General features: G+C 43.4%; 2 protein-coding genes across 2 annotated transcripts in view; one reads left to right on the forward strand and one right to left on the reverse strand.

The window, feature by feature from the left end:
- Positions 1–2,065: 2,065 nt before the first annotated feature.
- LOC125309897 (zona pellucida-like domain-containing protein 1) lies at positions 2,066–16,535 on the forward strand. Its single transcript, XM_048267013.1, has 12 exons — positions 2,066–2,231; positions 2,822–3,997; positions 10,017–10,120; positions 10,988–11,214; positions 11,606–11,796; positions 12,338–12,410; positions 12,688–12,785; positions 13,110–13,193; positions 13,805–13,976; positions 14,702–14,822; positions 16,060–16,086; positions 16,423–16,535. Exons 2-12 carry the CDS (start codon positions 3,990–3,992, stop codon positions 16,533–16,535), a joined length of 1,218 nt encoding a protein of 405 aa, XP_048122970.1. The 5' UTR covers positions 2,066–2,231; positions 2,822–3,989.
- Positions 16,536–16,842: 307 nt separating this feature from the next.
- The window catches only part of zgc:162608 (uncharacterized protein LOC100037332 homolog), a 9,029-nt gene continuing 871 nt past the window's right edge, over positions 16,843–25,000 (reverse strand). The window contains exons 2-4 of the mRNA XM_048265844.1: positions 19,601–19,673; positions 18,825–18,924; positions 16,843–18,179 (exon numbers count right to left, since the gene is read on the reverse strand). Of these exons, the coding sequence (XP_048121801.1) occupies positions 17,366–18,179; positions 18,825–18,924; positions 19,601–19,649 (963 nt within the window). The 5' untranslated portion in view covers positions 19,650–19,673 and the 3' untranslated portion in view covers positions 16,843–17,365. The remainder of the gene's footprint in view (positions 18,180–18,824; positions 18,925–19,600; positions 19,674–25,000) is intronic.

Below are 25,000 nucleotides of genomic sequence, written 5' to 3' on the forward strand. Positions count from 1 at the left end.
CTATACTGGAGGTCACACATTCTCAATCAGAATAAGATGTATTGGCTAAGTAGGCCAATGGTACGCAAAACACACAAGGAATTTGGTTCAGCATAGGTGAGTCTCAAGCATTATTAACAAACGATGTACATGATAGTATACAGACATATTAGACGAGCAATATACAGACAGAGAGATCATATAAAAGACAAACAATGTACTGTCCACACAGTGAAGCGCAAATGTGGTAGTGGCAACAACAGTAATGTGCGTCATGCATAGGGATGAAATTATGATTTATGAGTATCTGTACAAGACACTGTTTTTGGATGTGAATCACGGCGTAATTATAAAAGTTACAAATAATTCTAAAAATATTTTATAATTAATTATAAAAGTATTTTATAATTCATTTTAAAAGTATAAAATAATTATAAAGTATGAGAAGGAACAGGAGCTATGGACTAGCAGATGATCAGCTGCTGTTCTCAGATCTGGTCAGCTGTTTGTAAGGGTGATGGCATAATATCAGTTCTGTGTCTGGTGGTATACCGGCTTCTGTCGTGCTGGCCGGAGGGGAGGAGGTGCAGAAGATTCTGTGGTGCCGGCCGGAGGAGAGGAGGTGCAGGAGGTTCTGCAATGCCTGCAGAAGATTGTGTCCAGGGTGTTCCATGTTGACGGCATCATCCACTGACCTGTTTGGCTGGTAAGCAAACTGCAGAGGGCCCAGCAGGTGTGTGTTGTGTGTGGTGCACTTTATGGACCAAAACCAGTTGTTTAATCAGACTCAGACGCCATGAACTGGATATGAGTGAATGACAGGACACAACCTGCTGGAAAACTTGGACACATTCGTATTTTGCTGACTGTAGTTCTTTTTCTCTTGCCTCTCCATGACAAGTCCTCCAAATCTCTCCTGCGAACCACTGCATGCGAGCCCGTCTGTGTGCTGAGTTGGGTCAGCCAGGAAGCGGGTTAGCTAAACAAGCACCTGGCGCGTTAGACAGGAATTTGGTCACGTCGTTCATTACATAAAGAGCGGCTTCGGGTGTAAATCTGCCCAGGCCTACTGTCTGGAGGTGAATGATGATTTTAAACTTACTATTATCTACATTTTATCAATCACAAATTCAGTCACACAATTCAGAATCAGGCTTTATAGATTGGTTACTACATAGATTTTCATAGATTTCAGGTTTATTGAATCTCTACTTTAAACAAGGCTTATTACAACACTTTTCCTGTTAGTCCTGACACGATGCTGTTTTGAGTGAGATGTTGCGGAGTTTCCGTGGAGAGCGCGCGGCCCTGCAGCCTAATCAGGCAGGTTTTGTAATGGCAGGAGGCTGCCGTGAGAAGAGTGTTTGTGCTGCTGTCTGGAGGGAGGCCAGCTGGAGGCCGCATGGCCGCCGGATGGAATGCTAAGTTTCCTCTGGCCACTCCTGTCCTGTCGTGTGACTGGTGACATGGGTCTTCCCTTATCCACATCACAGCGCTCTGCTCTGCTGTGATAAACCCACCCGGTTAATTCCCACCGACTTTGCAGGACTGTGTCACACAATATGTGTGCCCTAAACATGGAGATTTACCAGTGGTGGACAAGACTCTAAAAACTGGGAAGAGTTTAGCAGGGGTTGACCCCTCTGCTCGCCATGTCCCCATTGGTCTCATCTGTGTGACATTGTGGCTGACAAAAATTAAAACGTTTCTGGTGTGCATAGTTATGATGCAAATGTGATTCACTTCTCTTACAGTGCCCATACAAAAGTATTCACCCACCCTTCATTTCCCCTTTTACTGCTTTTATAAATGGAACCTTGATCAATTTAATTTGACCTTTTTTTTTAACAATAATTTACAAAAATCCCCTTTTTAATGTCAAAGTGAAAGCAGATTTCTACAAAGTAATGCTAATTAATTAAAAAATAGGCCTATGTAATGCAAAATAAGCGATTGCATACGATAAATACAATTGGTGAGAGGAGATTGTCTTCTACACCTCTGAAGCGTATGTAGCACTGTTAGATTCAGTGCCACTAAGGCACCGCGCATGCGCGATAATCTTTCTCTTGCTTTTGCAGTCCAAGCACGGAGCGTCACCTTCTTGAACTAAAGAAAATATTCGATAAAACTACACATTTATAACTTCTAGAAATATCTATCGTGATATATTTTCTACTTCTTAACTTTATGTCTCTTAAATTGCGCACCAAGAAGATATTTTATTTTGTTTCAACACGAGAAGAGCTTCGGTGAGTTTACCTTATCACGGTTGTGAATGATAATTATGTGAATAGTCAATCTTATGGTGAATTGGAGACCATGAAAGCTCACAAAAAACAGTCGAAGCATTTACACATACACTACACACATACAGACACTTTTATTAGCTGAATTTGAGTGGTAGGAGATCCACTTTTCTTTGGTTGTTTTGATTTAAAGTTGAATGTAACTAGACGCGAATCTGCGCAGCTAATCTGTTCATTGAACTCACACGGTGATATTAGCTTGCTAATATACTTAGAAATGAATGTTAGGTTGACAGTTAGTCGACCCTTTGAAAATGGGTGAAATATGTATTGTTTATTTTCCTTGATAATTACGGGTGTATTACCGAACCGTTCTATGACATACTGTCTGCTCAAGGTTGGTTAGCCGTGCTGGCTTACCAGTAGCAGCTAATTTGTGCTAGCGATCTGCTTGTTGCAGCTGAGATGTAGCCTCCATTTATGGCAGTATTACGGCGTTATGCCTATTGATTTTTTGATGCTATAGCAAAAGTTTAAATGAGATCTCATAGAAAAGAAAGGTTTGATGGTAACTGTTACACTGTTTCGTGTAGATTGTTTTTTTTTTACGGATAGAAGATTTCAGTGGATTCCAGACGAGCTAAGATGGCAAGCCTGTCCAAGATATTCAACGTGTCGACCGCCCAGCCTGCTGCAGTCTGATCAACTGCAGCAAGGTTTCTTCACCATCTGCGTGAACTTCGAGCAGCGCACACGGATTACAGATAAGCGTTCCTTCCCACACAAGGAGCCCAAAGGAAACTACTTTTGAAATTTCTGTTTATACCATAAGGGACTTTTGCATTTATTTATAGTTCAACATTTTCTTTAATACCTAAAAGGACTTTTTCTTACTTTCACAAATTCACTGAACTGCACTGATTGAATTGAATTGCACTTGCTCTTGAAGGGTGATTGATTGATACTGGGAAAGTGTTTATTTGTCATTTTTACAATTATACTGCCTTACATACACCACATCCATACATCATACATTGCTACATTTTACTAATAATTACACACATTTATTTTCTTTCATTTACTAAACTAAGGGAAACTGTACAAAATAAAGTGCTTATAGTTGCCATATCTCGGGTTCAGCTTTTACTTATTACACGGCTCATGAATCTAGTAATCTCAGATGTGTAGCTTTTAACTGGTGCACAACACAAGTGCTACACGTACAAGTGTTTCCTTACTGACAGACTCTGGTCCTTTAGGCCACAGCTTATGTTTAGCCATCTGTGATCTAGAGAATCATTCAATTAATCAAAGTGTAGAGAATCTGCTGAACTGTAGCCTACTAGAGCTCATTTTGCTCTTGACTCTCGAGAACATATTTATGCACATACTTCTCTTGTCCACCAGAGGGCAGTAGTATCTAGTCTAGTTCACTTTGGATTTTTTAAGAGGACTATAATTATACCAAAAACTGTTGTCCAATGAGTTCTGTTATGCTATACAGTATAAACATAACTATTATTATGATTTATTATTCATAACTCAGATGAACTTCAGGTTTTAAAATGGCATTTCCCTCCTGTGTCCCATTAGCCCCAAGCACTATCTGTAAATGAAACATTTTCAATCAATAAGCAAAGGTAATTTGATGTAATATCATGAGGCACTTTGTTGGAGACAAAGGACTCTGAAAATGAACACTTGTACTGCTTGATCCCTATTTCTAGGATCACTCAGCGGCCTGCGCTCCCATGTCCCATTATGGAGAGGTAATGTTCATCTGTGAGCATGTGGGTATGGGATAGGAAGGGACACCATTAAAACAGTCATTTGTGGTGCGTGTGAGTGAGTGAGCCACGCCGAGCCTAGTCCCCTCAGGTTAGAGCCGATGAATAACGCCACTCGAGGACAATGCCGTGTCTTCGTTCTTCCCAGCGTATCTCCTTTCGAAATTAAAGAAGTGTCTTAAGCGGTGCTAAATGCCACTGGTGATAGGCTCATCTTACGCGCACCATTGTTCCTGGAGGAGAAAGGAGACAGCAGAGAAACACAAAGCCACATATTACTGTTTGTTCCACACGCTACTGTGCACCCCTACTTTACACAAACAGGGGCCTCCTCAGGCTAAGGCCGCATGCACAGTTAGAGCCGTTTGGATTCTGGGCTGCATGCCTTCTCCTCTTTATTTAGCCTGGTGTAATCTACGGAGTACAGTGTTTCTTTAGCCAGTTATGAGCTCATGGAGTAGGGTTTATTTAGCTTACATGGATGTATAGAATTGCGTTCAGGTTTATTTGGCCCTTAGGGGTTGGGGCCCAGGGCCCTTTCAGGAAGTCAGGTGTGACTTTCATGTGTATGTGCATGTGTGCGTATCTGGTGTGCACTAAGTGTGTACCCTACACCATTCGCATTGTTTCTTTTTTTTATCCAGACTTGTTCTTTTATATTTTATATGGACTAGTGCAGTGCCTGTTAAAACATGCTATTCCTGTAGCCCAATTACATGCCTGCAGGTAGGCCTGCTTTAAAAATAGGATGGTAGGGAAAAACATAATTCCAAGTACCGGTAAGCATTTAATTCAATTCAATTCAAGGTTGCTTTATTAGCATGACTGTAAGTACAGTGTTGCCAAAGCACAATTAAAACAGCATAACAATTAGAACATTGACAGCATTAAAGGAGAATTCCGGTGTGATATTGACCTAAAGTGTATTGAAACATGATACCGAGTGTGAACGTATGTCTCAGCCCATCTCTTTAAGGGAAACAGTAACATGTAACATGAAAAATTGTGTGTATACCCTCCCTTTCTCTCTCTCTTTCACACACACACACACACACACGTAGGCATGTGATCACACACACATACACACACACACACACACACACACACACACAGACAGCATACACATTATAACACATTGGATTAAGTACAGACATTAGGTCGGGCATTATGGCAAGGTGTCCGACTCACTGTCCCTCATGTCTTTAAAGGAAAATTCCGGTTTTTAGCACTTTAAGGCCCTTTTCTGGTTTGTTTTGGATGAACTAGAGTGGTGGACACCGAAATTTTGACGATTGGTCCTGTCTCGACTTTTCTGACTGTTTTTTCTGCATGCAGGGATTCTATGGGGTGTTTGTCCCATTTAGTGTAGTCGAGCTTACTGAGTGGTCCCCATACCTCACATCCATACAGTGCAATTGGCATGATGACACTGTCAAAGATTTTGCACCAGATGTTAATTGGAATTTGTATTTTATTAAAATTCTTTTTGATGGCATAGAGAGCTCTGATTTTTTTTAGCATTCACTGCAAGGTCAAAGCTTCCTGAGGCACTGAGTTTCAGGCCTAGGTAATCGTAACATCGTGAGTGCTCTAGAGCGGTGTTTCCTAGAGTGAAAAGGTGTCTGGTTGCCTGGGATCTGGCTTTCTTTTGGAAGATTACAATCTTTGTTTTTGCCAAATTGACTGTCAGGGCCCAGTTCTGACAGAAGTGTTCTAGCAGGTCCAGGTGTTGCTGTAGCCCTTGTTCAGAGGGCGAGAGCAGCACCAGGTCATCTGCAAAGAGCAGGAATTTAACTTCCGGATTGTTTAGGGGGAGTCCAGGAGCTGTAGATTGTTCCAGTAACACCGCTAAATCATTAATATAGATATTGAACAGGGTAGGACTCAAACTACAGCCCTGTCTCACCCCACGCCCCTGAGTGAAGTATTCTGTTCTGCTGTTATCAATTTTCACAGCACATTTGTTTCCATATACATGAATTTGATTATATCATAAATTATACCCCCTACACCACTTTGTAAAGTTTTATAGAATAATCCATCATGCCAAATTGAGTCAAATGCTTTCTTAAAATCAACAAAACAAGCGAAAATTTTACTTTTGTTTGCTTGAATAACATGTTTGTTAATTAGGGTGTGTAGGGTGTAAATGTGGTCAGTGGTACGATGTTTTGGTAAGAAGCCAATCTGACCTTTACTCAAGACATTGTGTTCGGTAGGAAAGGCCTGTAGACGGCCGTTTAGAATACAGCAGTAAACCTTCCCCAGGTTACTGTTCACACAGATGCCTCGATAGTTATTGGGATCGAATTTGTCTCCACTCCTAAAGAGTCTCCTAAAGATAGGGGATATAAGCTCCCTGTTCCAGACCTCAGGAAAGCAGCCAGCTTGAAGAACGAGATTGAACAGCTTTAAAAGGGCCTTTTCCAGCTCAGGGGTGCTGTGTTTTAGCATTTCAGTCCTGATGCTGTCAGGTCCACATGCTTTTTTTTTGTTTTAGTTTATGGAGTGTGAGTGTTAATTCTTCCTGAGTGATTTCATAGTCAAGTGGGTTTTGTGTAACTTTTGTGTAATGACTTGTTGGCCGATTGTAAGGTTATTTGATGGGATTTTGTTGTAAAGTTTTTCAAAGTAATTCTTCCATGTTTCTCCATCTTTCAGTGGTGTGTCTTGATATTGCTTTGGGTTTAGGTTATTCCATTTTTCCCAAAACTGATTCTGGCATTCAATAATGAATACATGATAATATAATAATATAATAAAAGTGAGCAGAATTTAATGTGACATTTTTTACAAATCAAAATTACATAATCCTAACAGCTGTTTTGAGTCAAGGCTATATGCTTAGCCTATTGAATAACTTGATGATAGAGAAAACAAACCATTTTGTGGAATGATGCATCATCATGAAATTTGCAACGGTGTGACTCAGAAACAGTCTCTGGTGGCCTATTAGTGGCATCACACTCTGTCTGCCACTCGTTGCTTGTCCCTGGTTATGCTTTGCATGTGTGGCATTCTGAGACGTTTTTTATTTCGGGACCATCATCGCTTGTTTCAATTTCAACAGACCTTGCAGTCATTTTGAAGAGCCACTGCATACCTGTCCTGTTTGTGTTGGCGTGTTGTTGCAAAATCGGACACACAGACGCTTCTTGCTTTTATAGATAGATGTGTATGGCCATATTTACACATACATAATGCAGTGTGTATGTTGGATCTGTTTGAAGTTAATAATGATTAGAGCCATATAGATAGATCCAGAGCCATATAAAGGTAAAAAAAAAAATGGAACATTAGCGTCAATGGCGTTGTCGCAACTCTACCTTTATATGGCTCTGGATAGATCTATCAGACCCTTTCAAGAGAGTTCCATTGTCAGCATCATTGTTGGCCCCACAAGGCTTCTGTTTTAACATTTTATATGTTATCTTAATGCAGACGAAGTAGATTGGGAACCAAATAGATTGTTCAAGCATTGTTTTTGTTTTTATTGTTGAAAGGGTCTATACATATGGGGGCATCTCATCTCAAGGCTCTGATAATGATAATAATGGTATTCTATTCTATTCTGTTCTGTTCTGTTCTGTTTTATTCTGTTCTGTGCTGTTCTATTCTATTCTATTGTAGCTGTAAAAGGAACATAAATAATGCTGTATGCTTACTGTATTTGTGATTCAGACTTCCGTTGGACTCTTCACCTCTCCAGCAGTCCTGCGGAAGGGGTTTCCTGCAGTGAGCTTGGGTCCCAGGCTTGACATAACACATACTGTGTTTTGTCATTGCAAAGTCCAGCGGCTGTGTGTGTGTCTCTCTCTCTCTCTCTCTCTCTCTCTCTCTCTCTCTCTCTCACACACACACACACACACACACAGAGGGATTAACACAATTAGAGAACAGTCAGGAGACGCTGCTCCGCATTACTGGAGCCCCAGACTCTGCTCACTGGTGTCTCTCTCTCTCTCTCTCTCTCTCTCTCTCTCTCTCTCTCTCTCACACACACACACACACACACACACAGAGGGATTAACACAATTAGAGAACAGTCAGGAGACGCTGCTCCGCTGGAGCCCCAGACTCTCCTCACTGATGTCTCCCATGACACCTCACACTGACGCATCGCCGTATAAAGTGTCTCTTTCTGACGGGCAGAAACCAGCCAAGTTGCTTTCACTTGGTAATCTGGACTTGACAGTGACCTTTCTCTCTTAAGCATAGACTGCCTGTAGTGATGTTGGCTAGCACCTGCAGCTCTTCAGTCACACAAAGGCACTGAGAGCTTGCAGACAAGCTACACGAACAAAGGCTATTTTTGGTGCTGTGTGCGTCGTGCCTTGTGGCAGGTTATTGAATCTCTGCTATTCACAGAGTGTCGTTCCCATGAGATGTTGGCATGCTTTAATGTGCCTGAACAATCCGACAACATTTGACTTCATTTCAGTTTATGATTGAGTTACACTAGTCAAAGTGTGGATAATCATCTTCATACTTTTCATAAGGTTCAGGTATCTATGTCCTTTGATTTATTTGACATTTATCAAAAAACACAATAAAATGAAATATTATCACCATCAACAGAGTATTTTAAATTGGAACAATATCATGTCTTCAGTGTAAAATTCCAGTGTTGATTCTGCATAGACCATCTGTTAAGGATGTAGGCCTAGTTATGGTATCTGTGGCATTGTAATTGAATCACTCGACACACACACGGATGGAATTATATTAGTGTCAGTGTGTCAGTATGATCAAAAAATACCACTGAAGACCGAGGTGAGATTAAATTAAGTTACATGTTACATATACACATAAAAGAGATGGCTATGGTACAAGTATACCAGTGGCACATTACATGATAGAATCTCTAATCACTACAGTACATAACACCATCACTATATCAAAGCTCATGGTCCATGATATTACATATAGATACTCAGAACCTCTGTCTGTGAACCCCCCTCATTTCATTGAAAACTAGCTATGGTGCTAACTCTAGCATATATACATTGTGTACTTGTACTGATGTCCATCATGTGCTGTCCCTATCTAAATAAACAATTACATTCTAAGGGCTCATAGTAATACAGGAAACATTCAAAACATGAAAATGACATTGAATCATCTAACAGTATGTTATGAACATAAAACACACACCCACGTCACATAAGCATTTAAATGAGTGTGTGTGTGCGCGTGTGTGTGTGTGTGTTTGTGAAAGAGAGAGAGAGAGAGGTAGGATGGAGAGGAGGTGACGAGTTTGTTCCCTCACAGGCATGTAAATATGACTCTGGTCCTCCCACTATTTCTTTCACCTCATATAAGACACCACCCATACATCATACATGCACGCACACACACACACACATTACATAGCACGCAGGTTTACAGAGGGGATTCACACATTTTTAGTCTTCTCTGTTTGCTCACCTGGTATCAGTAGAACTCACAGTTAAGGTACGAGACTCTCACTTCTCTCTTGCTTTCACAGATATTCTTACCACAGACATTCATTTCATTCTATATTTAATTTCATATTTATATTTAATTTCAACAAATAATCAAATAGTTGTCAAATATTAAGTTAATTAGCAACTTTAAATCAGTTACAGAAATAAAATAATATTTCCTGGTTTTGGCTTTGGGAAACTTTTATTGACATTTCTCACAATTTTCTGACATTCTATAGACCTTCTTCATTTTCATTTACTGTATGTATTTTTTAATTTTGTATTAATACATTTTATTGGACATTTAACTTGGTTCTCAGCATGATATTTGAGCTTAATCTTGAGTGATGCTCTTGAAAGATGTTGGTTGCCATGCAGGTCTAAGTCCTCACTTAATAGAGTCTCATCTCACTTCAGATCTCCTTTACTGGGCTTTTGTCTAATTCTTCTCTGTGTGTGTTTGATATCAGGATCAGTTTCATTGAGAGCTTTAACTTGTCTCTGTGTGTGTGTGTGTTTTCTCTCTCGGGCTGACGTGTTGGTTTCTGCTGCAGAGGTGCTGAGATGTTGTTTCTCTGTCTCATCACCCTGATGGTCCTTACCCTGCGGCCAGTGTTCTCCACCTACAACTGTTCGGCCGAGTACGAGCGCGTACCAGGTAGGAATGACCAACCCTGTGCCTCAGTAGCCTCAGGAGAGTGGTATTTTAAGCAGGACTACGGTTGTGTGTGAGGACTAGTGAGAACCGTATGCGGCCCTTAGGCAGCCGAAGACAAGCAGGTCTTGTGGGTCCAGTTCTCAGAGCAAAAGCTGAAAGCTGAAAGACATTAGTTGTGTCATCTCCATGTGAAATGACCCTTCTGAGATAGAGTAGATAGGCCGAGTAGTTATTGCTGATTGGATCATAAACGGCCACAGCAATAAAGAGGAATGGCTGATTCTTCTTTATTATTGTGTTGCATGTTCCAAATGTAAAGCACTTGGAGCTGCATTCTGTGTTCAAAATTGTGTGCTTGCCGATGATACAGACAGTGTTAATGAATAAGGAAGTGTTTCTACCATAAAATAGCAAGCTCCATCACAGTGCAATGAATATGAAGACAAGCTTAATTTTCAGTGCACTCTGACTGTTCTATATTATTTTGCATGTAATATATATATATATATATATATATATATATATATATATATATATATATATATATATATATATTATGTAATATAATATAATATACCGTAATATATAATGTAATTAGAATATTATAATTATAACATCATACCATAGTAACGTCGTAGTACTTGTATGTTGTTGCCATGAAGTGGTTCCACTGCTTTGTATCTGAGTATTGTCAGTGCATGACTACAAGATCACCTGATACCAGTATTGATATTATAGCAACCCTGAGTAGAAGTTTAAGGATCTATCTATCATCCAATGGTTCTATTGTTCTATCGTTCTTGTGTCCTCTCATCCTATCATTCTATCATTCTATTGTTCTCTCGTCCTCTCTTGTGTTTCCTCCAGAAAACAACGACCTGAGTGTGGAGTGTGGGTCCAGCGTGATCTATCTGGAGGTGAACCTGTGCACTGCTAACTGGGCTGGGTTCGACACGACCCAGTTGGCCCTGAACGGGGAGCACAACAACACCCAATGCCAGGGCAACATCGACACCAGCGTCGACCCGCCAGTCATCCGTTACCAGCTCCACGTCAACCACACTGACGATAACCCCTGCAGACAGAGCCTACAGGTGGGGGGGGGAGTAGATTTAGAATTATTCAGATCCGTAATGAACCTGTTTCAAGATTTCTCTGTTTGTGCACATGGTGTTTGTGTGTGTGTGTGTGTGTGTGTGTGTGTGTGTGTGTGTGTGTGTGTGTGTGTGTGTGTGTGTGTGTGTGTCAGATTGTAGATGGCTCTGTCTGAGTATTTAGTGTATTCCAGACTGTAAAAAAGTTTCTGTGTATGACAGCGAGTTAGATTGTAGATAAGGTCCTTTGTGTGTGTGTCAGATGTAGATGATGTTCTGTGTGTGTGTGTGTGTGTGTGTGTGTGTGTGTGTGTGTGCATGTGTGTGTGTGTGTGTGTGTGTGCGTGCGTGTGTGTGTGTGTGTGTGTGTGTGTGTGTGTGTGTATTCCAGATTATGAATGAGATTCCAGACCAGAACAGTGCCTTTGGCCACTTCTCCAACATCCAGTCGATGGTGATCACAGGGTTCATCGACACACCAAGGTCATCCCAGGGCATCATCAGCTACTCCACTGACCTGTACTACCACTTCTCCTGCCGCTATCCCTTGGAGTACCTCATCAACAACACACAGATTGTAGCGTAAGTCACCTCATCAACAACACACAGATTGTAGCGTAAGTCACCTCATCAACAATACACAGATTGTAGCGTAAGTCACCTCATCAACAACACACAGATTGTAGCGTAAGTCACCTCATCAACAACACACAGATTGTAGTGTAAGTCGCCTTATCAACAACACACAGATTGTAGTGTAAATCACCTTATCAACAACACACAGATTAAATTAATTAAATGAATCCACAGCACACAGCCTTATAAGCTCACCCTGCAGCTCATAGCCTCATCAAGAACACACAGATTGTAGTGTAAGTCACCTCATCAACAACACCCAGATTGTATCAAAAGTCAATCTCCCAGCTTCTCTTGCTAGCATACCCCAGCAGTATCACTGAATTGGTGACAAAAGTTTCACACTCTGTAGAAGCTGGACAGTTACACACAGATAGTGTGATTTCTCACATCCCCTACGGTGGTGTTGTCTGAGAGGACCGTGAGAGAGAGCTACTGTACAGCTCCAGATGGAGTTCAAGCTGAAGTGTGAGTGTCTGCTTGGCAGGTCCTCTGTTTCTGTGGCCACGAGCCAGAACAATGGGACCTTCATCGACACACTGCGGATGAGCCTCTACAATGTAAGTCTAACACACACACACACACACACACATGCACACACATACACACACACAGACACACACACACACACACACACACACACACACACACACACACACACACACACACACACACACACACACTACTGCCTACAGATGCCAGAGTGTGTCGCCTCTCCAGATGTTTATTCATGAATGTGGACGGTTTTACACTCTGACTACTGATCAGAAGAATTGTTGTGGTGCTTAGCTGACCGAAAAGTCACTGATGATGCTTGTCTGACTGCGGTTGCTTCAGGACAGTGGGTTCGACACTCCACTGCAAGTTCCCTCTACAGGCCTTGACCTGCGGACGGACGTGTACGTGGAGGTCAAGGCCATAAACCTCACTGGGAAGTAAGAGCAAATAAACTCTCTCCACACAAACACAGCAGCATTCGTGTTAATAACGCCAGTACAAAAAACAGTTAACTTACAGTAAAGTGTGTGTGTTTGTGTGTGTTTGTGTGTGATGAGATGTGTGTGTGCATGTGTGATGAGATGTGTGTGTGTGTGTGTTTGTGTCTGTGTGTGTGTGTGTGTGTGTGTGTGTGTGTGTGTGTGTGTGTGTGTGTGTGTGTGTGTGTGTGTGTGTGTGTGTGTGTGTGTGTGTGTGTGTGTGTGTGTGTGTGTGATGAGAGTCTGCTCTGACCTGCTGCATCCTCACCTCTGCCTCCACAGCTTCCACCTGTTGCTGGATCACTGTTTCGCCACCCCGGTTACCTACAGCCAGACCAACACCGAGAAGCACGACTTCTTCATTGGGTAGGAGTCCACAAATACCCTTCCAACGCCCCACAAACACACCACAAACACACCACAAACACTCCAAAAACACACCATTAACACACCACTAACACAATATTAACACCCAACTAACACCCCACAAACACCCCACAAACACACCACTAACACACCATTAACACCCAACTAATTCACCACTAACACCCCACAAACACACCACAAACACACCACTAACACACTATAAACACCCAGCAATCACACTAGTAACATACTACTAACACACCACTAACTCACCACTAACACACTACTAACACCCCACAAACACACCACTAAAACACCACTAACACACCAAACACCCACTAACACACCACAAACACACCACTAACACAATACTAACACACTAACACCCCACAAACACACCACTAACACACCACAAACTTACTACTAACACCCAACTAACACAATACTGACACATTACTAACACCCCATTAACACCCCACAAACACACTACTAACACACAGCAGTCTGTTCTGGCTCTGATTTGTGTGTATTGTGTGTGTGTGTGTGTGTGTGTGTGTGTGTGTGTGTGTGTGTTGTTGTGTGTGTGTGTGTTGTTTGTGTGTGTGTCTCAGGTGTGCCGTCCATGATAAGACCACTATAATCCAAAATGGAGCAGCGAAGATCTCGCGGTTCTCCTTCGAGGCGTTCCGCTTTGTGGTACACCGCGATCAGGACAGATCCAGCATCTATCTACACTGCATTCTGCGTCTGTGTGAACCCAGCAAGTGCCGGGAGATCATGGATGTATGTCTCTCTCTCTCTCTCTCTCTCTCTCTCTCTCTCTCCATCTATCTATCTTCAAGTGTCAAATCATGGATGTATCTATCTTATCTATCTATCTATCTATCTATCTATCTATCTTTCTATGATAACTGCTGTTAAAGCTTAGGCACCTCAAACTATTTCCTTTATTATGGTGATGTATGATCCTATGGCTTTACTGCCCCCAAGAGATCATGAATGTAGGCTCTCCCTCTCCTCCTCTCTCTCTCTCTCTCTCTCTGTCTCTCTCTCTGTCTCTTCTTTTCTGTCTCTCTGTCTCTCTCTCTGTGTCTCCCTCTCCCCCTCTTTCTCTCTCTGTCTCTCTGTCTCCCTCTCTGTCTTTATTTTCCTCTCTCTGTCTCCCTCTCCCCCTCTTTCTCTCTGTCTGTCTCTCTTTCTCTCTCTTTCTCTCTGTCTCTCTGTCTCCCTCTCCCTCTTTCTCTCTCTGTCTGTCTCTCTCTTTCTCTCTCTTTCTCTCTGTCTCCCTCTCTGTCTTTATTTTCCTCTCTCTGTCTCCCTCTCCCCCTCTTTCTCTCTCTCTTTCTCTCTCTTTCTCTCTCTTTCTCTCTGTCTCCCTCTGTCTCCCTCTCCCCCTCTTTCTCTCTCTTTTTCTCTCTGTCTCTCTGTCTCCCTCTCTGTTTTTTTTGTTCCTCTCTCTCTGCCCACCATGGGTCACCATGTCCACTCTGTCTCTGTCTTCCCTGCAGATGTGTAACAACAGCAGCAGCAGCGGGAGCGGTCGCAGGAAGAGAGAAGTGGCGCCGTTTGGCACGGAGTCCAGCGACTCCGCCACGGTCACCATGGGGCCTATCTACACCAGGACTGAGGGTGAGATTCAGCCTGTGTGTGTGTGTGTGTGTGTGTGTGTGTGTGTGTGTGTGTGTGTGTGTGTTTATGATAACTACTTTACCTTTACGACAAGACCAGAAGAAATATTACTGAATGTGTGTGTGTGTTGTCTGTATGCTACTGTGACCTTGAATTTCCCCTAGGGATCAATAAAGTATATCTATCTATCTATTACATAACTTGCATTTGATAAACACAGCACAGTAGCCGATGTTTGCAGCAGAGTGGGTCTGGTCATGAGCGGCCTGCACTCACCCGATATTTAAATCAACCCATCCGTGACTTGAACCGCGAATATTAATTAAGACAAAATGATACCCCACCTGTGATCCGACCCGCTTATTTACAAATGTGCTTTTGGTGAGGAACTAGATTATGAATAAAGCACAAAGCTTTACTGAAGTTAAAGCACATACACTGTTTAAAGTCACATACACAAACTAAGGAACACTAACTTTTATGCGCATACTAAAGTGCAAACCTACCATAGCCTATGCATAGATGGCTGTGTGTTGTCTGTGTACCATAACATTTATTCCTGCATGACTTGTCATTAGGTCTTGTGCTTAGCCTAATACATCTGTTCCAGGTCAGTGCTCATAATATAAAGCAATTTATTGCTTGTTTGAGCTCTGGGAATTGCACTTTAAGTTACTCGTTTAGGCTGGGATGGCTACCAGTGACGAGTCATGTTGGTCGTGCTTGTTTTGAGTCATACTTTTAAATGGCTTCGCAAAAAGTGCATAGAACATAACTTGCACTACTGTCATCTTCTTTAAGTACCTTTCCAAATACTTTTCATATTAGTTTTTCCTGGAGGAGTGTCTATATTATTTACATTTCTCGCATCTCCAGCTTCTCTACCTTCTCCATCTATATCCTTCTATTACACAGGTATGTGGCAAGTTCATGCTGCAAGGATAGCCAGTGATATCTTTGAAAAGCAATTATGTTAGCCTTCTTGTGATATTTTAAATATTTTTTACAAATATATGGAATTAATTTCAACTGAACCGCCCGCAGATGACCCAAATATCATTAAGATATTTTTTTATGACTTGTAACCACGGGTGACCACGGTTGTCCGCAGGTGACCGCTCAATTTCGGGCAACCCCGCACAAACACTGGTGTCCAGATATGATCATACATAATGTTTCCGTAATGAGCAGTAAATGATTCAGTACATTTCACCTCCTTGTCTTTTCCCATCTGCAGAAAGTAGCCCGGCTGCCTTGCCTTACGGTGAGTAGGAAATTCCCATTTAGTCATATGAGTCATTTAATATCCATTTTGTGAGATGCTTGTCCAGCTGACAGTAGAAATCCCTGCTAGTGTGAGGGAGAAGGCCGAGCTGGAGAGAATGCAACTCAGTGGAGCTCTCTCCACTAGGGGGTGCTGCTGTGTGCTCAAGTATAGAATGAATATGAAGTATCATGATAGAGAAAATTAATATGAACCAGTAGACTTTGCAGACTTTGCCTTAAGCTTACGCTACATATGTGTGTGTTTCTCTCTGTGTGTGTGTGTGTGTGCGTGCGTTTGTGTGTGTGTGTGTGAACCTGTCTGCCTGGCCCTCAGGTGCGGAGAAGCCGTCAGAGGAGGCTAAGACAGACGTGGCAGGGGTGGTGGTGGGGGTTATATTTGCCACCGCACTGCATCTCCATACATTTTTTATGCATGAAAAACCTTAAGATTGGCACACTCCAAGTTCATATATGTTATTTCAGTGCTAGCATAGCATGTTTGTAAGGCATGGTGTCCCTGTGTCAGATTTGATCTTGTAGTGCTGGAACTGCACATGACTCTGCTGTGAAGAAGTTTTTTTAATTTGGTGTATTTATACACTATTTCAGTTTGGCTAAGCAAAGATATTTTTTTTTACTTATGATAGTGATCCTGAAATTAAGAAGGCTTTGTACATTGCTCTGAGATGAATCAATAGTGTTATATCAATGACTTTACGTAAATCAATAAATATATTCAACACTCTATGGCAAATGGTTGTGGAATTTGAAATCTTTATGGAGGACACAAAACATCCCTTTTCACAAGTAAACTTACACAACTCACAAGTAATCTTACACAAGTAAAATTGTAATATGTACATTCCCCTTTCAACATTTCGGTAACATTAAATAACACATTCACTCATGCCTATCCAATGTCCCAAACAAACACATACACAAACACACATGCACACACACACACACACACACACACTCAAACAAAATCCTAAACCTAATCCAAAAACACACCAAAAAAAAGACTAAACCACATTCATTAAATCACAATAAAACACCCTGAGGAGTCAGAGGTCATCAAACAGCATTTACATCTCCCACATCCCTATGTGATATATACAGTAATGTCCAGTGGTGTGTGTGTGTGTGTATGAGTTCTTGAGGAGTCCGGGGTGGGGGTTAGTTTACAGTCTGCATGCTCTTCTGTAGGAGTGAGCGCAGGCTTGATGTGAAGTTCATTGCTGTGTGTGTGTGTGTGTGTGTGTTGAGTTCTTGAGGAGTTAGTTTAGAGTCTGCATGATCTCCTGCAGTAGGCTGCGCAGGCGTGAGGTGAAGTCCTCACGCAGGAATTCCGGCCTGAGGACAGGGGGCGCCGCCTCCTGCCCGACCGGCCGCTGCTCCAGCTCGGCGAACTGACTTTCCAAGTCCCCACTCAGCTGCTGGATGAGAGAGCACGTGTGCTGGCAGAAGAGCGCCGTGCTGGACGCCGCCGCGTCCCCGTCTCTGGCCCCCTCCCTGCGCCCGGCGTGGGCCGGTGCAGAGAGGCCGCCCAGCGAGGCCTGCAGCGCCCCCACCTTGCTGCGGAACTCCGTCTCCAGAGTGGACGCCTCGTGGGCCAGCCGCGACGCCACCTCCAGGAGCAGCTCCCGCTCGTCCGCGTCCGCCATTCCATCCGCCGCCGCCGTACTCCGAACTCGGAACTGCAGGACGCTGGAGGTGACCCTGTGCGTGCTGAGCTCCAAGCTGCGGCTGATCTGGGGCAGCAGGGCCTGGTAGTCTGGTGCCCCCTGGTGACCGGACGCTGGCGCTGCGGGCTGCAGCTGCTGCAGGTGCTGCCTGAGTTCGGCGCAGAGGTCGTGCACGTTGGCGCTCAGCGCCGCCTGCAGCTGATTGGTCAGAGGTCCCAGCAGCTCCCGGATGTGTGCCACGGCCGCCGGGGTGGCCACGGACTGGGGCCAGAGTCGCGCCCGCAGCTCGGCCAGCTGCTGCCGCAGACGGGCACGCAGACGCTCCGATATCAGCGTCGGCTTCTCGCCCACCAGCGGGTCCCGTGAGTACAGGTCTGAGTTCTCCACATGACTCTTCCACATCCCACTGGAGCAGATGGAGACACAGGGTCAACACACACACTTACTACAACACACACATTTATCTACACACACATTGCAGTACATTGAGCCACACACACACACACACACACACACACGCACATATATAACAACAACAACAATACATTACATTTATATAACGCTTTTTCTCGACACTCAAAGTGCTTCACAGGGAAGGGGGGACCTCACTAATCACCACCAATGTGTAGCATCTACCTGGGGCACATACATACACACACACGCACCAGGACACAAATAAGATAACAGAGTACAGTCAAAACACATGGCAGCTTCTATGATTACTTATAGACACATGGGTCATACACACACTGCAGTGCAGGTATATATCATATTTACATCCAACACACACACACACACACTCCAGGGCACAGATGAAATAACAGAGTACAGTCAACACACATGGCAGCTTCTATGATTACGGTTACCTTACAGACACATGTGCCATGCGCACACTGCAGTACAGGTACAGTATATCATATTTACATTCTACACACACACACACACACACACACACACACTGCAGTACATGTGTGCACAATGGCTTAGAGCTGCAGGTCCCATGTGTCCTGAGGAGATGGGTTTTACTGTAATAGAGGTGAGAGAGGCTTACGCTTGGCCTTTATTGAGTTCTGTTTTCTCTCTGGCCTGGTTGGCATCTTGAGGAAGGAAACTCCATGATGCATCTCTGTGGTCCTGCTGAAGAGGTAAAGCTACAGGACAGAGACAGAAGACACGTTTACACACAGCAACCCAATACACATGCAGCTCTTCATTCAATTCAGTTTTACACACAGCAATTCAATATTTATTCAGCTATTCATTCAATTCAGTTCTACTCAGAACAATCCAATATTCATTGAGATTTTCATTCAATTCAGTTTTTACACACAGCAATTCAATATTCATTCAACCATTCTTTCAATACAGTTTTATACAGCAATCCAATATTCATTCAGCCATTCTTTCAACTCAGTTTTATAGTGCAATCCAATATCCAAGATTCATTCAGATATTTATTCAATTCAGTTTTGGACAGAGCAACCCAACATTCCATATTAATTCAGCTATTAATTAAATTCAGTTTCACACAGTGCAATCCAATATCCATTCATATTCTCTGACATGGGCAATGCACACACTAAACGCTTTATATTATTGCACTATGTAACATTGTTGATTGGGTAGGATCATGACCCTTTTAGACGGTGTTTGACTAATTAGCACTAACTGGCATTGAATATTGACACCTGGGGGCATCAATATTAATGTTTCTATGATGTTCCTTAAAGGATACTATCACAACAATGAACAGACCACTGATGCTGAGATCTCTAGATACAGACATCACTTATGGTATTACTATGGACTGAGTGATAAAACACCAACCTGTAGTTGTGAGGAAGGACACAGCGAGGAGAAGTAATCTCATATACATGGCTTCGGTCAGGTAAGGGTCCTTCTGGGAGAAAAAGGAGAGAGTTTGAATTCTGAAGTGACTAGTTTCTTTGACCTCGGCTGAGTTGGAGGTAAAACGTGTAAGTGTGAGTGTGTGTGTGTGTGTGTGTGTGTGTGTGTCTATGTGTGTGTGTGTGCCATGAGCAGACACAAGCTCATCCTCACCTGTGCAGACAGCTGTATGTAAGTTCTCTCTCTGTCCCACTCCTATATAAAGGCAGCTCTTATCAGCCCCCCCTCCCCTTGCCCCTGTCCGAGTCTACACACACCACGTGGAGGGTCAACTTGATAACAGCACTGTGCGGGAATGCAACCAAGCCCTTTGATTGGCCGGCCACAGCCTCCAACACTTCTTTGGAGAGCGGCAATCTTACGGAAATGATGTCATCACTCACACTGACCTGGGCTCTGTGAGGTTGTGTGTGGTCAAGGCCATATTAATTTCCTAATCAATCTGCTATTTATATGTTTACCCCTCTACTGTTTGTGTTTACCCTCTGCTGTTTGTTTACCCCTCTGCTGTTTGTGTTTACACCTCTGCTGTTTGTGTTTACCCCTCTACAGTTGCTTGTGTTTACTGCTCTGTTGCTTGTGTTTATTGCTGTGTAGTTTGCCCCTCAGCACACCCTCCTTTAAGCCAGAGGTTGTTTTGCCCCGTGCGTAGGGCTGCCCCTTATGGACTACTGCGGAGGCTGTGGACACACGTGCCAACTGGAGCCCTTGGAACTCAAATGTAGGTGAAAGATCACAGCCTTGCTCACGTCAGAGGTGACCAGTGGTCGACCCTCCCGCACCCCCTACACACACGCGCGCACACACACACACACACACACACACACACACACAGACGCACACACAATCACACACACACAAATATATACTCACAGAGGACAGATCCCTGAACACACAAAACATTTCCCAGATATGCGTGTATGCGAATGTGTGTGTGTAAGTGTGTGAAAGGTACTGTTTGTTTGCTTGTAAGCCTGTGGTTCCCACACTCACTGGGACATGGCTCAACCCTGCAGTGTTCCCGTTCACAGACACAACTAAACAGAGTAACCCATGCAGGGCTGTTCTTCAGCTGCAGAGTCCTGATTCGTTAGTCCAGCAGACTTGTCATACATAACTGTGCAAATCAACATATGAAGCTATTCATTAAGGTGCAACTTGACACATAGAGTCATGCATGTCTATTTATCTTTACCTGCAGACTTGTCATTCATAAATTTGCAACTTGACACATAGAGTCATGCATAGCTGTAGAGTCCAGATTCTTGAAGACTAAAGTCTAAATGTTGATGCCGCTGTGCTCCTGAGTTGTTGATTTGGATCGATGCAAACACAAGGCTGTGTTCACTGAGTTCAAATCTTTGTGGGTCACAGTGTGGCGGTGAGCTGCAGAGGCAGGTAGCGCTGAGTGGGGATGTATTCTCAGACGCAGCTTTAATAGATCTGCGCTGCTTTGATGACCAGGACTAGATGTGGGGGAAAGATCACCCAATATTTAATTATATAAGATGTTGGTTAGAGTCCACAACTACTGCTTACATGGGTTCTATGCCAAAGGTCATAAACTCACTTGTGAAAGAGGAAAACACACACACACATACACACACACGAGCACACACACACACACACACACATACAGTATACACACACAGACACAGACACACATGCACACACGCGCACACACACACACATACAGTATACACACACAGACACACACACACACACACACACACACACACACACACACACACACACACACACAAACACACACACACACACACACACACACACACCTGACCTATTATAAAGTGGCAAAAAACATCCCATTAACATGTGTTTTGATCACTGACTGTCTGGACCTGGAAGGGTCTCATAGCAGTGGCAATTAAACCTGTTAACATGTGTTTTATCACTGGCTGTTTACTCATCACTACAGGGTACCATCAGCAGGTTAGGCGCACATGAGTCACAAACATCAAGACATAGCTCCTACACACATCATACAGTAGGTCACACAGACACACACACACACACACACACACACACACACACACACACACACACACACAGAATTAGGCACACACATGCACACACAAACATACACAGACATAGACACACACACACACACACACACACACACACACACACACACACACACAAAACCTATTATAAAAGACACACTGATCACTGGCCTCAGTGAGATTACAGACACATGCCACTCTTACATTGCCTGGGAACAACATGTTCCAATGACTAAATAATAAATTAGATGCTTGTAATATTCTCATTTAAAAAAAAACGAGGGCATCCTGCACTGAATAGTAGTATATGGACTTATAATTATTATCAATACACTGTATGAGTTATTTATGTAATGTGCATACCTGTTACTGTTACTGGAACTACATAGAGCACTGCTTAAAGCACCACCAAGGACACTACATAGAACGCTACTTAGAGCACCACCAAGGACACTACATAGAGCACTGCTTAGAGCACCACCAAGGACACTACATAGAGCACTGCTTAGAGCACCACCAAGGACACTACATAGAACGCTACTTAGGGCACCACCTAGGACACTATACTGTAGAACACTGTGCATGATAGTACTCAGGGTGCTACTAACCCTTACAGAAATTTCAGGTTTCTGGCAAACAGTTGTGGCAAGGTGCAAATTAGGTTTTTGGCAAACAGTTGCAGCAAATTTGAAGCATTGTCATATGCAAATTAGGTTTGTCACCAGAAGTTCACTAGGAAGTTTGCCATTATAGGCTAAATGTGGTGGAAAATCACTGGCGAACACATTTGTCACTATTGGCAAACTTCTCATTGTTGCCAGAACTTCGTTGGAAGTTTGCCTCTACATTGGCAAACTTCTGGCAATATTTTCTAGTGAACTCATTTGTTTCCCACAAATCACCCACAAGTTTGCTGCAAATCTGCTGCAAACATTTAATTTTTGTAAGGGAAGGTTACTACAAAGGACACATAGAACACTGCACAGCACATTGCACATGATAGTACTCAGGGTGCTAGTATACTAAGGGTACTACTAGAGCAGTCGTGGCCTACTGGTTAGGGCTTCGGGCTTGTAACCGAGGGGTTGCCGGTTCGATCCCCTGACCAGTATAGGAAAAATGTGGGTGGGGGAAGTGGTTGAGCACTGCTCTCCCATGCCCACATCCATGGCTGAAGTGCCCTTGAGCAAGGCACCTAAGCCCCTCACCGCCCCAAAGCCGCTGTTGTTGCAGGCAGCTCACTGCGCCGGGATTAGTGTGTGCTTCACCTCACTGTGTGTTGTTCACTGTGTGCTGAGTGTGTTTCATGGATTGGGATAAATGCAGAGACCAAATTTCCTTCACGGGATCAAAAGATACTATATACTTATACATAGGACACATAGAACACTGCAAAAGACATTGCACTTGTTAGAACTCAGAGCTACATAGGACAAAGGACTCATTTCGGAGTCAGTCATCAGGGACTGTTAAGACCACAGTATCAGTAACCAAACCCTTGTGCCAATTGGCTGCGCTCATAAATATTGATACAATGGGAATGTAACTTTTGGACGAGGGCTAGCCAGGGCTACTTTCCTTATGCTAACCTCTTGCGGCTACTTGAGCTGCTCTGGGAAGTGGGCACACAATGGAGGACTCGGATATGCTGCAGCTCTCAGGTGTCTTCCTCCTCTCTCAGGTGAGCTCCTGCTCTCTCAGGTGAGTTTCTGGTGCTACACGCTCCTGATCTCAGGATGGCTCCTCTGTGTCTTGGTTTCATATGCCCCGGGTGTTTCAGATATGCCCCCGGTCTTTCAGATATGCCCCTTGGTCTATCGAACATGCCCCAGGGTCTTTCAGATATGCCCCTTGGTCTATCGGATACGTCCCTGGCAGGTATGCAGTGGTAAAATAAGAGGTGGGTAAACTATGACTTCTGTGATTTCGGTGAGGTGGACTGCCATGCGGTACCATATGTTTTAAAAAGGCATTCAGAACATGTTTGATGATGGTGGAGGTTATTGTCCAATGTTTATAACAATACCAGTTGTATTAAATGGTTCCTAGAGTGTTGATGAGTGTATATATTGTGAATGTGGATAATACAGTGTGATTTTTGAATGTTAAAAGTTGCAGTTGGTGAATAAAATCTTTTGAGAGGTGAATAAACTCTAATAAGAGGTGGATAAACTCTATTTCTGAAATATCAGAGGTGGATAAACTGTGTTTACTTGCATTTAGCCACCACTACATCCCTGGTCCCTGGTCTTTCAGATATAAGGTGGTGCCCCTGGTCTCTCTGCTGGTCACAGGAAGTGTTTATAGCGAAGTAAAGCTCGGCACAGAGGAATCACATCCCTGAATGTGGCAGCAATATGGCTGTGTGAAACCCGAGTGGTGGAGTTAGGTAACACTTTCCCCTCTCGGGGGATCCACAGACACCCAAGCCTGAAACTTCATCAATCATTCACACTGGCAGAGAGAGGGCCTTCTAGTCTATTGACATTCCAATACACACAAGCTCTTTCTCTCTCTTTCTCTCTCTCTCTCTCTGTCTCTCTCTCTCTCTCTCTACACACACACACACACACAAACAAAAAACTTTGCACACACACACTTTGCACACACACACATGATTAGACTCTCTCTCTCATACACACAGTCAATTAGGATGAGCAATAAGACGAGGACCTCCAGGACCCTCAACCTGCTTCTTTGGATTTGCATCCCAGGATTGAGCTCCCACTCTGGGCAGAACAGCACGCGAGAGTCCCCCTATTCCCACCGATCGTGCCAGCCAGGTATGGATCTGCGTCTGCGTCTCTTTGTGTGCATGTGAGTGTGAGTGTGTGTGTGTGTGTGTGTGTGTGTGTGTGTATGTGTGTGTGTGTGCTAGTAGAGGGACCCTGATGACTGATAACGATGGAATGCCTGGCTGACTCATGCTTATCACAGAGCTATGTAACACATCAATCAATCAACAGCAAATCAATCACAATTATATCTTCCAAAACAGTGTGATGTCATTGGGGTGCGGTGTGTGTAATATATCACGAAAACGTTTGTGTCAGAGTTTAAAGGTCTCACTGCGATTATGATCTGTGATGGGGAGAGTCCGATAAAGTCTTTAAAATAGACATTTGGTATCTCTGCAAGAGAGATACTGTATCATACAGTAGAACAGACAGGCCCGCACTCTGGTCAGAATTTCATTCTGTCTCAACGTTCTGTTGAACTCAAAGACTAGTTGCACTTCACTATCTTAACACTGTTCTAGATGGGCCGATAGGGGGCGGTATTGAGCTTCTGTCAGCGC

This window comes from Alosa alosa, chromosome 16 (assembly GCF_017589495.1).
Source record: "Alosa alosa isolate M-15738 ecotype Scorff River chromosome 16, AALO_Geno_1.1, whole genome shotgun sequence".
Lineage (NCBI taxonomy): Eukaryota > Metazoa > Chordata > Actinopteri > Clupeiformes > Clupeidae > Alosa > Alosa alosa.